Raw genomic sequence first — 19,229 nt, forward strand, 5'->3', positions numbered from 1 at the left:
TTTGGTATGTCATCTATTAGTTTTATTTTGTCTACATTTAAAGTAATATCTTTTTCTATAGCCATAATCATTAGTGGTTCTAAAGGCTGCTGATCGAGTGACGATCTTAATTTTGTTTTAATTACTTTTAGCTTAGAAAATACTCTTTCACAAGTGACTTGAGTTGATGGCAATAGCATTATGTATTTAAAAACTTGATACAAGTCGTTGTACTCACCAGAATGACAACATAGTTGGGTAACAATTTTAAAAGCACATGCTATGCATTTCCAACAGGAATTACAATTTATTGAGTCAAATTCATCTTCTGAATCAGATGTCATTACTTCATCTATAATATCACCTTCACTCAGGAGTCAGGGGCGTTATTTCAACCTTTTTATTGTTGGTGACAAAAATTTTGCAAGCCATTCAAATCATTACCAGGCCACATGGAATTTTTTTTCTGTGAATAAAGGGGGGGGGGGTAGGGGGGGGGGTTTAAATGGTGACAAAAACTTTATTTAATATGTCACCTATATTAGTATAAAAACATCACAATATTATTACTATTTTTGAAAAACTATGTGTGGAGTGTGGGTACTTTTTATGAGTTTATATTATATTGTAAATGCTAGTTGTATTTGGTAAGTAAATTTATGGGTATAAAGCACCTTAACAGTACTTGATCGAACCTAACCTATACATTTTTTCTCCTTGCACACTCAAAATAAATAATACAGTTAAACCTGAAATTTGTTTTATGTGTTACCTTGTTCAAAATGGAAAAAAAATATATATATTAATATATAATACTTAGGTATATCGGCGCTTATATTTATTGTTAGCAAGCATAGGCGCCCCTGGCTTTTTCAAAAATTTTTTTAAATTGAATGTTTTAAGATAAATTACTATATACCATACAACAAATTTAAAGTATAAAATATAATATACTGTATACAAGTATACTAAAAAAGGTTATTATTTTAAAACACCTAGTAAAATTATAATATTTATCCTCAAATCCTAACATTGCCTCCTTCTAGAAAAATTTCTGTGGGCGCCCATGTTAGCAAGCCAAAGAAGACGTTTATAAAAAATGTTAGTACAAATGTATACCCTGCACCACCCCAAATGACGCCCCTGCCATCACTATCAATGCCATGTTTTTTTGGGATAATATTAAAATAATGAGAGGCAAATTGTTTCAATTCAAGTAATACAGAATCTCTATTAACATTGGATAACTTTGTTACAGTTATCAATATATCCATAGGATATTCTTCAAGTTTTTTTAAAAAAAGACTGGGGCCCAGGCAGTGATGGCTGCCTAGCTGCCTTGGCCAGGCCGTCACTGGTAACACCTAAGAACTTATAGTTGGATTTAGATCAGTTAAGGAGATCTCGATTCCAATTTCGTTTGAGCCTGCGAGGGGGGTTGCCAGGGATATGCAGTTGTGACATTTTACAAAAATTTTATTATCCTGCATTATGTAACTTTCATAAAAAATTAAAAAATTCTTATTCATTTTTTTATTTTATTTTATTTTACAATTTGAAATACACAATCTGTACAACATCGCACAATAAGTGTATATGATATTACAATAGTAGCATGAATATATTTTAAATTAAGAAATCACCCATTGCAGGTGACACTAGGCTGGGAATTAACGCTGTCTAGAGTCTAGAATCTAGAATCTAGTCTGATTCATTAAAAAAATATTATTATAATAGCTGCAACACTGCAGTAATGATAGCCACTCTTCACAACTAGGTAATACTAAAAAGAGTGTCATCATCATGTCCCTCAACATAATATATTATATTGTATAATACAGCCCCACGGGTGTTTATATTATAATAAACATCTGTGGTCATATATGGTTATGTCCTTTTATACAAAATCCGTTCAATCTGTGCTCGGACGATACCCTTTGACCATCGGCCAGATAAATACAACGACGCTCTCCCTGCGTATGCCATTGGAGACAGGCATACGCGGTGAGCCGTTCAATATATTTTAAATGTAGTTTTTCTGTATCTTAAATAATAAAATACTCTTTTTAGATATCTCTAAATATTAACAGTTGTGTTGTCATATAATATTGAATTATAAATGAATGAGTGTTGAACCTAATTCTCCTTCCTTCGTCCATAAAACACTTAGAAAGTCTTCAGTCGAAGTAGGGTAAGTTAATTTAATGTATAAATAATCAAACCCTTATATGCATATTATATGGATTTGCATGTGTATACATATATACATATAAGAAGGTAGTAATCTGGAGTGTGTACGCGATATACACAAAAGAGGTAAATACATACATATATATTGCAAGTTTCCCTCTTTATTACATTATACTAAAACACCTTAGAGGTATTTTTCTATGGACTTGCTCGTCGTACACACGCTTCCATGTTTAATACAAATTATTATAATATTATATACCTATCACATATATATATATATATATATATATATATATTCTGCTTACTACCTACATTATGTATTATAATATTAATTTCGATACTCATTTTGTATTTCGGCACACTCATGCACTCACACACACACACACTCACACATATCTGTAAAATGCGTTATTACATGATTTATTTCGCAGTTTTCTTCGCGTCTAGTGTTTTATGATTTAAATATTTCCTCGAATACAATATAATAATCTGATAATCGTGAAGGGTTATATACTTAGGGTTACCACATATTGTGTCTTTAAGAAAAGAGTACATAGTATATAAAGCCATAAATGTAATAAAAAAAACTCTAATTTCATAGTTAATATTTATTTAATTAACAAGACGTTTTATTTACTAAATTATGTATAAAATACTTAATACTGGAATACATAATATTATTTTTTTGAATTTTTAGACGAAGACAAAATTTGTATTAAATCAGCTTTGCCTTTATTGGCTAATGAAACAATTATACAACAAATTTTACAAAAAGCCTAGTGTTCATTTTCTGTTTTTTTAAACATTGGGTATTATTTTATTAATTATTTATAGTACTAGTACATAGTAGCAAATACTAACACAGACTAATTCCAATTTTCAAACAACGATCATACATTTCGGAAAAAACGTCGATAACATTGATGACGTTTGTGCCAATTAAATTTATATTTATGTTATTACTTTATTAGATTAGGTAGCTTATAAGTTTATTACGACTTACAAAATTCAAATATTATAACAATTAAATGCACAGCTACAAATGTATACATTTATATAGGTACATGTTTCAAATAAAAAAAATATTTTATACGACGAATAATCATTCATAATTATATATTATAACCATTAGAATCTAAAAAATATAATGAGGTATAATAGTAACGTAATTCTATTATTATTATTAAACATTGTTTGCTAAAGGAAGCCTAACTTTATAACATTAATTGATTTCATCGTGTGATGAAATTGATCAAGCCCACTATAGTCCCAGAAGTGGAGCATAATTAATTTAATAAAAAATATATGGGATGTCGCATATGTTCATGAGGGATATCCGGATATGGCACTGTGTATTCTTATCGCCATCTTCTCTATACCATCAACACAGACTAGAAATTTTTGATCATCACTCATCACTTATCTCAAAGTTTCCGCCGCTGCCGACGTATTATAAGTGGTGCAGCCATCGTCGTTGGTATACTGCCGAAGTGCCGAGGCGAAATCGATGTCCACGTCGGTACCGCTAATCGCCGTCATCGTAGTTCGTTGCTCAACGCGACTTAACTGCAGCCGGACGCCAATCGAGACGCCAGTGGGTCTCGTGCATCAGTGGCGACCGAGCGCGACACGGGCGTATCCGAAGAACGTGCGCCGGAGACGTACTGCCTTGCACCATAAGCGCTCTTTCCTAGATTTTCAAATACTTTACGTCGCCATCTTCCTTCCACATGTCTCCCCTCAAGGGGTGTTTCAACTTTGTGATTAGTGAACCCCTTAGCCTCTGAAACCCTACAATTCACGTACAAAGTGTCTGAAGCGTCTCCACAACGCCGAAAATGGGTTCCGGCGGCGTGGAGCGCGTTGTACGGGTGTTGCTCCCGGATCCAACCAACCGACTAATTCACCGAAGTTGTTGATTACTTCCTCTCCCCTATTGGCTGGCACGCTCTCTTTTTCCACGTTCTGCACCGCGTTGCCCTGCGGTCCGTCCTCAGAAGCCGCAGTGGATCCGACGGGCTGGAATTCTACCGGCGGCGCGTCCCCGCTGGACAACGCATATCCGTGAACAACGGGTGACATAGAATCGAAGATTTCTGCTACGATCTTGTCCGCATGGACTTCATGGACATCGTTTTCATCGGTAGTCTCGATTTGGCTGACGATGCCGTCTAACATCTCCACAATACCAGAATCGATGAAATCACCCAAAACGTTTTGTACAATGTCGTTTATTCGGTCTTCGATGTTGAAGTTAAGTTGCGAGTCGATCGGCATTATTTTCATGTATTATAAAACTTTGTGAGATTACGTATAAATACTGAAAACATCAGAATTGCAAGTGAACTAGAATTCAATAAACCTTCCCGCGATACAGAGAAAATTGAAAAGCTCTCAGATGTTTATTACTAGCCAGCTAGTACGATATTCGTTTTTATTGTATCAGTCAGCATTATATATGATTTCGGGTGTTTTTATTTTTTCAAAAATAATAATACTTTTATTATATTGTTAGATTGTTATATATTTTAACAAGGATTTCACGTGGCGTTTAGATTTCTATTATTCCGTATACCTGTTTTATATTTATATAATATATTTGGTTTCTTTTTTTGTGTACATATCATTTTATCCCTTTATAATTATTTAACTATACATAGTACATATTATGGACACAAATGTTTTTCGATTAAAATTTTTTTTCAATTACATTATATTTTATGTTCAATGCGAAAACGAGCAAACTTGCTATATTATCATTATAATTGTAATGTTATATGTATTTTAATATTATTGAAACAATATTTGTAGTGTATGATAATATAATATGTATTATGTAGTGTTTGAAAATTTAATGAAATTTAAAATTGTGAAACATTAAATGAAATATTTCAGTATTACAATCATTTTATTTTTTTTAAATAAGTTTTTTTTTACATATAATTGTTGCAACTTACCTTCACAATTTTATAACAAGAAGAAAAACAATCACTAACTACTCATCATTAGTGATAATTTTTTTCGGTAAGTATAGCTAAGTAAGGGATCTACTTATTTGGTAAAATATGTAGGGTATAGAAGATAGTAGTTTATAGATCATATTATGTTTTAAAGTAAATAATTATGAATACGTATTCCTATCTAAAATAATATGTATTATATATTATAATCATATGAAATTGTACTACGTATGTTATTAATGTTAAGCCACCCTTTTAAAAAATGGCGGCAACCGGCTTTAAATCTCCCAATACCGATAAGAGCTGTTATCTATATCTGATAACCGTAGATAACATATTTAATAATATATATTTTATCTACTATGGTGATAGCGATAGACCGCAGTTCTGACTTTTGTGGGACCGGGACGTCGTTCGAACCATGGCCAAGTATATTGTGCAAATAATAATCATCGGTTCTCAAATAGTCGGCAAGGCCCTGACCAAAGCTCTCAAACAAGAATACGCCGCAAGCCAGGAGGCAGCTCGCAGGGCCGGTGGAGGACGTGCCGGCGCAGCGCACGCTGCTGCTAATGCCAAGGCTGGCATCACGTTGGAGGAGGCCAAACAGATATTAAACGTCAAAGGTACGCTCCTTCGTTTGGGTTCATCGTGCGACAAAAGTGCGATTTTTACCATAGCCCAAAACACGGTCGACAGATCACTTCTGCAGTGATAGTCGATTAGTCTAAGACTCTAGACAATCCGTTTGCCTGGGATAGTAAACAAAGTTAATTTAATATTCTCAAAGGAATAAATAACAAGGAACAGTTAGGTTTAACAGTTGGTGTTCATCTAGCACCTAATAATAAAGTGTCATTTTTACAGTAGGCACATATACTTTTGACTGAAAAATCCAAATCGTACTAATACTAACTAATAATGACAGTTCTTTATGGAAAGCTACAATAGATATCTTTAAAAAATGTATTATCTCCTCTACATCACCCAAAACTATTTTTTAACTAATTCTGACAATCTAACATCAACAAATCTAATATTTTCAGATCAGATCTTGAAAATAGATTTATAGGTAAAAATAACAAATCTTGACCCAACCAATCAATATGATTCTCAGCACTTACCCTAAAATATATTATTAATTTTGCTAGCATTTATAACACCAATACTAAATACTTTCAACTTTGATTACCTATCTTATATTCTACCTAGTAGAATTGTAAGGAGAATTTATAGTTTTGGTAGAGGGGTATGATTATGAAATGTTATGTCATGTTGTGTCACATGTTTTGTTTAGCCAGTTCAATGTCATTCATTGACATTACCGCCTACTTGAAAACACTCAATCATAATACTCATCCAAAACTTAAAAGTAATAAAATATTAAGATTCGAGTTAAAATAGTATTTACTTTATATAATAATATATTACTCAACCATAAACAATTAGGTGTTAACTTTACCCAATACCCAGTTGCAGTGGCATAGGAAACGGAACATTTTACAGAGGCAAGTTACAAATATATCTAATGATATTTCAAATCATTATTGAATACCTATTGAGTATATCATAATTCAAAATACATTTACTAGAGGACCTACTGGCCACAACCCATTCTTCTATTTAATGAAAATCTTGGAGGCAATTGCCTCTGAAATTACCATTCACCCCACACCTACCTAGTTACTATAAATATATTTAATTTTAAACTCAAAATTATTTGTTTATTACCAAAAAGTTAGTTATTTATATTTATGTATTTTTTAGATATGACACAAGATGAAATCCAGAAACGATACGAGTATTTATTCAAAATAAATGACAAATCTGTAGGTGGTTCATTTTACTTGCAGTCAAAAATATACAGAGCTAAAGAACGGCTAGACAAAGAAATTTCTGATAAGAGTGAAAAGGCGTAGATAATCTAGAGTAGGTAACTGATATGTTATTTTTATGTGTTAATAAGCATGTATAAAATTGTTGTAATAAAATAAAATGAATAAAACAAAAACAATTTTTTTTTTAATTTAAAAATGTAGTCAATTGTATCAAAATATATAATTATAGTGCTAAAGCAAAACTGAAAATGTTAAGTGTTTTTTGTAATATTATGTCAGGTCTGCAGGGTGGTGTACAAAAACATTTGTTAGATGTTAATTAGGATAGGATTGGATTTAAAGTATATATTGAATTTGAAATATTATTACCAGGAACGGCGCTAGGATTTGCGGAGCCCCGGGCAAAATAAATAACAGTCACATTACATATTATCCAAACTAACTAATCTCTGAACAGTATAAAATATAATTTAAGAACTGCGGGGTATTGATTATAATTTTAAAATCGCGGGGCCCAGGGCAACTGCCCCGATTGCCCCCCTCGCTCCGTCCCTGATTATTACCCAGCCAGTGTTACAGCATTTTGTATTGAACTCTGATTATCATATACAACAGGTAATACATTCTTAGATCTATTGAGAGGTAAGTTTTAAAAGAAAGGTAGATTGTTAAATCTAGCAGTGGATCATAGTTATTAGTTAAAAGGGAAAAGTTCTTGATCATTTTATGTGGATGATTAAAGTTATTACTGTGTTCTGAAATATTTCATAAAAAAATATGAGAGAATAATTTACATTTCTAATTTAGCAAAAAATAACAAAAATGTATGATGTATAAATATAAGCAGTTACTTACAGATATAAGGATATTATAATCTCCTTAAATCAACTATATACAAAAATCCTAAAAAAGGAATGGACATTAGTTTGCTATATTTGTTTAATACTAACTCGATTCTAAAAATGTTAACTTGTGATACTAACATATATTATTACAAGTATTGTACCGTATATTTTTAATGTTTAAAATAACCTTGGTTAGGTAGATATTAATAAAAATATTTGTATTTTTTAATAAATTAAGAAAAATGTATAAATTATAAATTGAATGTTTATATTATATTTTTATAGCTTAATAAAAATACACACTACATATTATAATCTGTGATAAAACTAGCAATAAATTGAATATATAATTAATAAATATGAAGTAATGTTTCACTTTTCAGTTTTCCAAAATGTGTATTTAATTTATACTAAACCAGGCAATAGCCAAAAATAAAAGGGCCAATGCTGATAAAATTTACCAAATTTTGTCTAGAAATATGTTGTAAGTTTCAATGAAAAAAGCTTAAAAAATATGAAAATGTAAGAATAATCTACGTGCATAGTTAGGTTTACTGTTTAAAAATATTTCATTTAAAACGCAGGGTATTTTGGGCATTAAATCCTTAACTAGTTAAATATAACCTTTCCATTGGTGGGGGGAGATCAGAATAAAACTGAATTGAATCATTCATTGACACTAATTTATGGTTGGATCAAATAACATGGATGTGATAACTGATAAAATAATTAATAAGTCAAAAACAAGTGGATAAAATAATGATTATAACTTGTAATTTATAATTTATAATAGATATCAGATTTACTATTACCAAGAATGATGTGAACCTTACTTATAGATTATCAAATCTTATTCAAAAAAATTATTGTTTTTGAGTTTAATTAACTCAAATAATTTAAAACATATTAAAATTGTATTAAGTCTTGGATATGAGTAAAGAAGCAAAATGTTATCCCCATACTAATTCTAAATTTTGAATGATTTTAAAATAAACTAAAACTATTAATTTAGCATTAATCAACAATTTTGATTTTAAAAATAAATACTGTTTGTTGCTTTAAAGTTAACATGGACAATAATATATTAGTAAAAATAATAGATACAGTGGTAATAAATGTAAGAATTTAGGACTACATAATATTATATCTAAAAAATTTAAAATTATAAATATTCTGTTTTAAAATAATTATTCTATAGTTCATACTTACAATATAAGAAACTATACATCAATGTTTGATTCACACTTCTATTTATCTTTAATCTGAAAAAATGTCTGGTGTTTTTTTTTAAATCTTAAACCCATGTCAACTATCTACCTAACGCTTTTTTACTTAGACAAACAATCCTTCCATAACTACAGCCTAAGGATTTAATTTTTACTATAATTTACCAACCTAGCTGATATTTTTATGAAATAAGAATGTCCATACAATTATAATTGTATATTCAGGAGCAGATCATTTATATTAATTAATATATTAAGTAGCACTGTTTTTTAAAAATGTATCTATACTCATAGAGTATTACTCTGCTATATATCTTAAACTACCTTTAGTTCAATTTTATTTGAATTAACTTGATGAATTACTTTCTATTAAATTTATCAATATATACTTTATACGTTTACTGATTTCATGTTGTGAATGTATATCAACAATTTTTAATAGTAGAAACACCACATGTTATTTCACAATGTTGACACTCATAAACATATAAGTAAAAGAGAAATGATTACTTTTAATAATATAATATAATAATTACTTCATAAACAGTGTTTTTATAGGAAAATATCAAACAATTTAAGTTATTTTATTTTAAAAAGTGGACAGTTTTAGTTAAAATAAGAATAATCACCCTATGATTAATACTTTTGGCTAAAAAGATAAAAACAAACCTATGGTAATAAAATATTACATTTTATATAATGTATAAAGGATACATCAAGGTATACAAGAAAAAAAAAGATGTTAAATTCTCCAATAGGTCAGAAATATTGTATTAGAAAATAAAAACATTTACAAAACAGGTTACTTCTTTCCCGCAGCAGCAGCAGCCTTCTCATCTTCTCGTGCGTATGCAGCCAAAAGTTCCTTCCTATTTTGTAAAAATCTTGCTTCCTTACGTTTTCTAGCTTCCTTAACCTTTTGACGTCTAGCTTCAGCTTGATCACTAAAAAATAAAATATGAAACAATAATATATGCGTTAAGGATTATTATAAGTATTATAATACCTCAACATTTTGGCGCGGGCCTTCTCTGCCTTCTTTTTGTGAATGAACTCCATCAATACACGTTTATTTTTGAAAACATTACCCTTAGCCTTCATGTATAACTGATGGTAAAGATGGTTGTCAATTTTCTTGGCTTCACGATATTTCTTTAGTAACCGCCTTAATACTCGCATTCTTTTCACCCAAAGGTCCTATGAAAATGACAATGAGATAAGTGAAAGTAAATTATAAAAATAAGAAATATAGTTCATACTTTTTGAGGTGTTCGAGCATTAGCAGTTCCCTTTCTTTTACCAAAACCACAATGACGACCTTTTCTTCTGGCTTCTGCATTTTTACGTGCACGAGCTCTAGAATGTACAGCTACCGGCTTTTTAATGATCAAACCATCTTTGATCAATTTACGAATATTTTGTCCTAGAATTTATTTAACAAATATTGCTATATTTATTTATTATATGATTTTGATTTAAAATTACTGACTGGAATTGGTATTGGCAATTTCATTTATTTCGTTTGGATCCAACCACACCTTCTTCTTACCGCATCGCATTACCGAAGCGGCAAGCCTTTTTTGAAGCTTCAACGAACTGTAAAGATAAGAATAAAATGTAATAATACATTCTAGTATGATATAGATACACAAGTAAATAAATTATGTGATAAAAAACATTGGATACTGAAAATGTTGAACTAAAATTTAAACCAGGGTGAACGCATGACTAAGGAGCATCATTGGACATATCAGCAAGTGTACTGTTACAGATGCCTAGGTCTATACTCTTGTAACAAGTGGTGATTTTTAATGGTTAGAGTTCTTGTGATAATAACTTGTCACCCATTGACTAAAAATGTACAGCTTTATCGAGAGGGTCGAGGGAGGAGGGTTAGATCTTTCAACCCATTGTTGCCGTGAACAATAATATGGTATATAGACACTCTCTAAGATCGCTAGTCACATATTAAGGGACTCGTCATAAATGACAACTAACGCGAATTGTGGTACGGCGACAAGCGAAGATCACACACATGTGGCGCGAGTTACGAGTCATGACCATAGCAGTTGACGAACGACATAAGACAATGGTCGACTTACTACAGCAAATAATGTATGAACTATAGCTATGTATAACTATTTAACTATAGTGTTAAAGGAAAAATCGAAGGTGAACTTACCTCATTTTCTTGAGTTGACCCTAGCGCGACGCGAAAACGAAATATAGAGAACGCCACACGGGAAATCAGAGACGGAGACTTCAGATCGTCTCTCTCATAAGCGAGTGAAAGAAGAACGATGTTTTCGTGTGTTTATAACCTCAAACAGCATGGAGGAATGTCATAAGCCAATGAGATGACGGGCCGTGCGTACTCGTCACTCTCCTCCATGATACGGTTACAGATGTCACCGTGGTCGCTTTTATTTTTTTAACCTATATCTTTTTTTTGCGCCACCGAACGTCGTGGCCTGTACACTTTTCACTTATCGAAGTTACGAATTTCATAGTCTCGTGGTCTCGTCGTTTTCAACATTTTTCCATTGTCAGCACACGTTTCGTGTCCAACAGACTTAAGTATGTTTTATTTATAATTTTTATTAATAATGTAATTTATTCCGTTGGATTGCCGATATTCTTCACCATAGACGTTCCAATCCTCGTAAAATTTGACTTGTCCGTCATTCGTCTTTAAACGCGTTATACCCAAATATTCCGCGTGAATGATAATCAAATTTTTTTACCTTTTCTTGTCGAATTACGTTGTCATAATATCTGTGCTTAGTTTTTTTACTTAAGAGGACGCTACACCCGCATGTGTTGTCTCCGTCTTAAGTGCGTAACATTGCAAAAACTGTTTCATGCGGGAAAGAACCGAGAAAGATACAGTTATAACTAAGAAACGACATTTTCACCACATAAAAAGGAGAATTTTGTCTGTGCAATATCGTTTTTATTTTTTTGATATCAGAACTACAAAAATGTTTTTCATGCTTAAAAAACACTAAGTTAATGTATTATAAAACAAGAATTTTTTTTGTATAAGTGATATCGAAAAAATAAAAACTATATTGCATAGACAAAATTCTCCTTTTTATGTGGTGAAAATTTCGTTTCTTAGTTATAACTGTATCTTTCTCGGTTCTTTCCCGCATGAAACAGTTTTTGCAATGTTACGCACTTGTAAGACGGAGACAACACATGTGGGTGTAGCGTCCTCTCAACTAGACAATGTATTGTGTATTCGACAGAACCAAAAATTTTATTCCAAACACTTGGCATATGCTAAACTCGTCCAAGAATTGTGTCCCAAGATGAATAGGTAGTTTTTTCAATGAAATATCACCACGATAATCTTAGGACTGCTGTAGTCTGTGAATGTACTATTCTGCCGACGGTATCATTTCTAATACGATAGGTGTTCTTGTCCGTAATGATATTTGTTTGTAAGACTCACGCAAGTTTGGGTTTTGTTATTGATGGTATTTCTTATTTTTTTATGTTACATTGTATCATGCTATCTTTTATTATTATAAATCATGTTATAAATTCATAAATAATCACTTATTGGAAATTTGTAGTCATAATATTAAACAGGTAATTCTGCTGTTCTCACTCATAAGTCTAGCTATTTAATCTAACCTTCAATGTGAATGTGTAAGTGATGATCAAATATCACCATCTTTCGCCTGAAAGTTTATGATGATAAAAATTGAATTCTGATGACACTATTTACAAATTATGTTTGTATAATAAATTCTCAATTTAGATCAATATTTAAAAAATGTAACACCTAAGTTAAACATGATGCAAATATGTATGTTTTAAATAGGTACTGTCTATTTAACAATGAGTCTATTTTTATTTACCATTTTTCTGGTTTAGGTTTCGATGTCAACTTTTAACCTCATTTAAGTATTTTCATTCAATTGAATTAAATTCAAATACCTTATGATGATTCACAATATTTTAATACCATCTTTCGGGTCTGAAGCCTGATGCTAATGTGTGTACTGAAAAAATTGATTTACATTGTTTAATGATTTATACGTTTAATTAACTTAATTAAAGTTGCCTTCATACAATGACATAATTTAACTTAATAAGTTTCAACATGAATGTTGTCTTTTTTATATTGCTTCATTATAAATCGGAATAAGTATTCATACATGTCTTTTGGAAAATATGAAAATAGCATATTTAGCAGACTTCTCTGATTGAATATTTCTATATGAATATCACTAATCAGAAATTGGTAACTTACTGCAATAGTATATTAAACGGATGTCCGGGGACATTGTTTTGTAGCAACAAGCCTTCAAGCCCATCTGTATATTACTACTTATTTATAATTAAAGTTTGTATTTTAATGAACTATATTATGTATCTTAGTTGTACTAAATTATGAATTGATTTTTGCTAATGATGAATAATTTTAATACCATCTTTCGGCTGATATCAATTGATGAGTTCTATTTTCTGACAGCTATTTAAATCATTAGTTTGATTTGTGTTATTTTATTAATGTAAAATAAGATTACAATTAAATTGCTTATCTTATGTAGTCATGTAAGTTTTAGCCTTTAGGTGTATCATACTTATATATTTATCTTTATCTGTTTGATATGTTGATAAACAAATTGATTTTTATACTTGGCAGATTCATCTGATTGAATGTTTCTATATAAATATCTTTGATCAGAAATTGGTAACTTACTGCAATATTATGTTAAACGGATGTCCGGGGACATTGCTTTATAGCAAGAAGCCTTCAAGCCCATCTGTACATTAATATTTATTTTATATTCTTAAAAAAAAAATGAAACTTTATTCCAAATTATGGATTGAATTTTGCTAATGATGAATAATTTAATACCATCTTTCGGCTGATATTAATTGATGAGTTTTATTTCCTGACAGCAATTTAAATCATTAGTTTCAATTGTGTTATTTTATTAATGTTAAATAAGATTACAACTAAACTGCTTACTCTTAATGTAATCATGTAGATTGTAGGTATATCATACTTATATAATTAATAATTATCTTTATCTATTTGATATGTTGATAAACAAATTGATTTTTATATTTGCAGCTTTATCTGATTGAATGTTTCTATATAAATATCTCTGATCAGAAATTGGTAACTTACTGCAATATTATGTTAAACGGATGTCCGGGGACATTGCTTTATAGCAAGAAGCCTTCAAGCCCATCTGTACATTAAGATTTATTTTATATTCTTAAAAAAAAAAAAATGAAACTTAGTTCCAAATTTTTTTGGATTGAATTTTACTAATGATGAATAATTTTATACCATCTTTCAGCTGATAACATTTGATGAGTATCATTTTCTGCCTACAGTATATATGATTAAGCTAGGTTTACATGGGGCGTGAATCACAAGAGTAAACTACACTTTTGGTGACACGAAACAAGCGTGTTAGAATCAAACATGTTTTATTATGTCATGAGATTCGTGAAAGTAGTGTAACTTAGTTGGTACACTCTTGTTTTGTGTAAACCCATGATTTAGTTTTGTTTGTATATTTTACTTCAAGTAAAAGAAGAATACCACTTAGTACTTATACCTAATGTAGCTGTATAATATACATTAGGAAAGCATTCATTATTCATTTGATATATTGATTTTTATATTTGGCAGATTTATCTGATTGAATATTTATAAATAAATATCTGATCAGAAATTGGTAACTTACTGCAATAGTATAATTAACGGATGTCCGGGGACATTGCTTTGTAGCAACAAGCCTTCAAGCCTATCTGTACATTAAGTTTTATTTTATATTCTAAATAAAGATGAACCTTTTTGTTACTAATTATGGACTTAATTTTGCTAATGATGAATAATTTATACCATCTTTCGGCTGATAACAATTGATGAATATTATTTCCTGACTGTAAATAAAATAAAAATACTTATTATTCTCTATGCCAATGGTTCTAGTTCCATAGGACACCGGTGTTCCATGAACTTTGTTAAAGTGTTTCGCCAAAATTTCTAAATTAGCGCGAATAAATAAAAAAATTATCGGGATAATTTAATTTTCGGTTTCATTGTTTTTTATAATTGTATTATTACTATTACTATTACTATTTATGTATATAATTTTATTTAAAAACAATGTTAAGTTTTTTATATTTTTTGTCTAAGTTCTTGTGCTCCGCAAATATCCTATAATATCTATGGTTCTAGAAAGATTAAGAACCACTGCTCTATACAGTGGCGTATTCAAAGGGAGACGTGGGGATCAAATCCCTTCCCTTTAGGTCTTTTGTTCTTGCTTACATTATGTAGGATGCACTATAATGTAATATTTTGTCATATTATTATATATTTGTGTTTAATGACAGGGTTTTTTATCTTAATACATTAAACTTACTTGGATGTTGGCCAAGAGAGAGAGAGAACATGTGAAATTGAATGGTTAAAGTTTCAAAACAATTGCAAAATTTTTACATTTTAAATTCATTTTTAAACGTGAAATTTGCATTAAATTCCCTATAATTTCTTGATCAAACTCCAGCTGTCTTCTTTTATACTGCGTGCTTCTCTAGTGTCAAACATAAAATTGTCAGGGCTGATAGGCCACATCAAACTGTGAAGGTATCAGATTGATAGCGTTGTTCTACAATTTTTAATAAATAAAACTGAAATTGCATAATTGCTGAGGGATGTCATGTAATCTGTGAAACTCCGCCTGTCCACTTAGTGATTACAGGGTTCTTGATCCATATATTTTGATGATCAATATTAACAAAATGTGTTTATTTATTTAAATATTATGAATGTTCTCAATTGTAATTTATTATTAACATATTATAGAATGCGTTACGTGGCTGCATATCTGTTAGCTTCCTTCAGTGGAAAAGAACCAACCAGTGATGAAATTGAAAAAATCCTTAGTTCCGTTGGTATTGAATCTGACTCTGCTAAACTTAGTCTCGTTGTCAAAGAACTGAAAGGAAAGAATGTTGATGAAGTTATTGAAAGTGGTAAATATTACTATTTTAATTTATTGAAAACAATTAAACAAATTTATTGTTAAGACATCTAGACTTTTGGAGTGACTTTTTAAGTACTCCTCTTTTATAATATTTAGTTTTACTTATCACATTATATCTAATATATAATTATGATGGCCATCTTAATATATTATATTGAATGTAATTTTATTTTATTTTAATAATATTAATAATATTTATTGAATAATTTCAATCCATACTATGTGTACAATGAGTAAATTTGAGTGAGGAATGACAGTGATGGGGAGTGAAAAAGAAGGCTCATAGTAGAGCTTTACATGAATCTTAAATAGTTTTTGAGAAGGTTTCTGGACCAATTTCAATTAAGGCGCCAAGCGGGGTTGCCTGGATGAGATTTTGACTGCAGTTGAGCTATGAGTTTGGGTGGCCTATCATTTTGAAGTGGAGTCTTTGGTAGTAAGTGTCTTCCATAGGCGTGCGCAGGATTTTGTGTCGGGTGCAGCATACATTTTTAACCGGCCCTAATGAACAATAAGCAGCCTACTTATTTCCTTAATAAAAATTGGGGTTCCCCCCCCCCCCAATTCGCTGCACTGGTTGGATGGTTAATGCGCAATTGTCATTGTTGACTGTTGTTGTTTCTGCAGTGTCTGTAATCTAGTGTACGTCGAATTTCTCCAATATTACCCATTTATTTTTAGATTTGAATTGATAAAATAATATTATTTTTCATTTGAATAACGCTGAACATATTTTATATTTTTAAATTATAAACTCAATAATATGTTTAAAATTATTCGTTCTATATTATAATATCATTCCATATATTTTTTTACCAGCCCACTAAATCCAATATAAATTGTCAGGTGCAGCGAGAGCAGCATTCGCTGCGCCCGTGCGCACGCCTATGGTGTCTTCTGTCTGGTTGATGGTTAGAACTTTGAGGTCTTCATGTAGAGTGGCATTTGTGACAAATCATGGGGTTTTGGTGACCATGTGGAAGCAAATGGATTGGAACACTTGAATTGTTCTAAGATTTGAGAGTTAAGCAGTATATTGGTTAGAGAAGACTTGTATAAAAGTAAACGGTTAGACAAGTCGTATTAGATTTAAGGAGAGGTCTGATAATGTGTAGGCGAGAGTTGAGTTGCTTCCTTTTACTTTTGAGATTGGGGCCCCAGGTGAGTTTCTTGTCAAGCAGCAGGCCCCAAGGTATTTAGCTTCCCTTAAGTGGGGGATTACTGAATTATTAAAGGAAACTTCAGGACTGTCCTTTGGTCTGAGGATGAAAGTGATGTGTGTATATTTAAGTGTGTTCTTTTATTTTCCATGTGTTGTACCATTTTGATAGCATGTTGAGGTGGTTTTGGAAAAGGCGATTGTAGATGAGTGAATCAGGATATGAGACTAAATTAGTAGTGTCTTCGGTATATGTGCCGATAAGTGTTTTATCTGAAGTAATATTTTTCTATTCAAAATTATATGTATTTTATTTTATAATTCATTATTTATCATTTTAATTTTAAGTAATAGTTAGTAGTTCGTGTATGTATAATTAGATGTATTCATGAAATAATATAACTTAGTTACTTTTTTCCCAGAATATCAGTTTTAAATTCATTTTTTTCTATGTACAGGTAGGTCTAAATTAGCAAGCGTACCTACTGGCGCAGCCGTTGCAGCACCTGCCGGAGCTGCAGCTGCAGCACCAGCAGCTTCTGAAGAAAAAGGTAAGTTTCATTATTGTTAATTATATTTGTTTTATTATGGAATAGTAAATATATCTTATTTTATTTATTATAGCCTCCAAGAAAGAAGAAAAGAAAGAAGAATCCGATAATGAATCTGATGATGATATGGGCTTTGGACTGTTCAACTAAGATTGATATGTAAGTGTTAGATCTGAATATTAATTTGAACACAAACTAAAGTAATGCAGGCTCCAGCGGGTTAGTTTTCAATAAAATTAACCTTCCTAAGGGTGTGCTAAAGAAATTATAAATTTGATTGAGACGGTCTGTATAAATATGTATTGACTCTATTAGGCAAATTTGTACATTAATTATATCCATGTATTTTTTAATATATTTGTTTTCTGTCATGCTTATTTTAGTAGTACAATAGTTGAAAAATTATTTATAGCAAATTTGTACACTTATATTACAAATGTTATTATACCATAATTATGTATTTGACATTTTGATAATTATATCAGCTATGTTCAATTAATGTAAGTTTGGTTGGGATGTAAGAATTTAACCTATACGTAAATTAGAACAAAATCTAAATTAATGCAGGCTCCAGCGGGTTAGTTTTTTAATAACATTAACCTTCCTAAGGGTGTGCTAAAGAAATTTTAAATTTGATTGAGACGGTCTGTATAAATATATATTGACTCTATTAGGCAAATTTGTACATTTATTATAATACATGCATTTTTGTATACATTCACTCCCCACTTAAAATATAAGTTTATTTTGTTACAAAAATTGACAAATTACCTATAGCAAACTTGCAGACATTTGTATTATGGTGTAAATATATCCCATTAATTTATCTGCTTGTTATATCTATGTTAAATTTTTGGTAGTTAGATACTTGATATGATTTTAATAATTGTTTTATTTTTCAGGTTTTACTGGATTTTTTTGTATTTCAAAAACTGATGGTTCAATAAAACAACTATTTTAATTTTATAGTCTATTACATTATTGTCTTTTCCTAGTTATCCTGTGTAATTAATCAAATTGAAACAGTAAAATTTTGTTTGGATATAGTTGAATAATCTAAGTTAGATTATCTAACGTTGGTTATTTGGTATTTTAAAGCCTTCAAAATTATATTAACTATATTTGACTGACCTGAAAGGTGGTTACAAGTTTGCTTAGCATTACAGTAAAATTGATTTTAAATTGTTTTCTAGTCACTCTTTAGATCTTATTCAGATAATACTTAGTGTTCATTCATCTCATATTGAAAGGTTCCATTTTCTGATATTTGTATCCTTTCTTTTCTATAAATTATTTAAAAGCTAAAACTCCGATGTTTTTAAACTTGTATATAATTCCACTATCATTTTTTAACTTTTTAATATAACTTATTTTAAGTTGGATGGATAACTATTTTATATTACAATTACTCAATATTTATAGCTAATACAGTTGGATAACAATAGGTACA

At 30.4% G+C, this 19,229-nt stretch overlaps 3 protein-coding genes across 3 annotated transcripts; 2 read left to right on the plus strand and 1 right to left on the minus strand.

Moving 5' to 3' along the window:
- The first annotated feature begins 5,504 nt into the window (after positions 1-5,504).
- blp (mitochondrial import inner membrane translocase subunit Tim16) lies at positions 5,505-7,219 on the plus strand. The gene is made up of 2 exons (XM_015512325.2): positions 5,505-5,758; positions 6,900-7,219. Exons 1-2 carry the CDS (start codon positions 5,554-5,556, stop codon positions 7,049-7,051), a joined length of 357 nt encoding a protein of 118 aa, XP_015367811.1. The 5' UTR covers positions 5,505-5,553; the 3' UTR covers positions 7,052-7,219.
- Positions 7,220-9,788: 2,569 nt separating this feature from the next.
- RpL19 (ribosomal protein L19) lies at positions 9,789-11,383 on the minus strand. The gene is made up of 5 exons (XM_015512318.2): positions 11,224-11,383; positions 10,531-10,637; positions 10,301-10,464; positions 10,048-10,238; positions 9,789-9,985 (listed from the first exon to the last, which is right to left on the minus strand). Exons 1-5 carry the CDS (start codon positions 11,226-11,228, stop codon positions 9,844-9,846), a joined length of 609 nt encoding a protein of 202 aa, XP_015367804.1. The 5' UTR covers positions 11,229-11,383; the 3' UTR covers positions 9,789-9,843.
- A 74-nt stretch (positions 11,384-11,457) lies between these two features.
- Positions 11,458-18,745, plus strand: LOC149057206 (large ribosomal subunit protein P2-like). Its single transcript, XM_089221834.1, has 5 exons — positions 11,458-11,618; positions 15,889-16,058; positions 17,687-17,779; positions 17,853-17,938; positions 18,682-18,745. Exons 2-4 carry the CDS (start codon positions 15,890-15,892, stop codon positions 17,927-17,929), a joined length of 339 nt encoding a protein of 112 aa, XP_089077960.1. The 5' UTR covers positions 11,458-11,618; position 15,889; the 3' UTR covers positions 17,930-17,938; positions 18,682-18,745.
- Positions 18,746-19,229: the final 484 nt, after the last annotated feature.

The sequence above is a fragment of the Diuraphis noxia genome, unplaced genomic scaffold (genome assembly GCF_037042655.1).
Source record: "Diuraphis noxia isolate RWA-SAM2 unplaced genomic scaffold, SU_Dnox_SAM2 contig0003, whole genome shotgun sequence".
Classification (NCBI taxonomy): Eukaryota; Metazoa; Arthropoda; class Insecta; order Hemiptera; family Aphididae; genus Diuraphis; species Diuraphis noxia.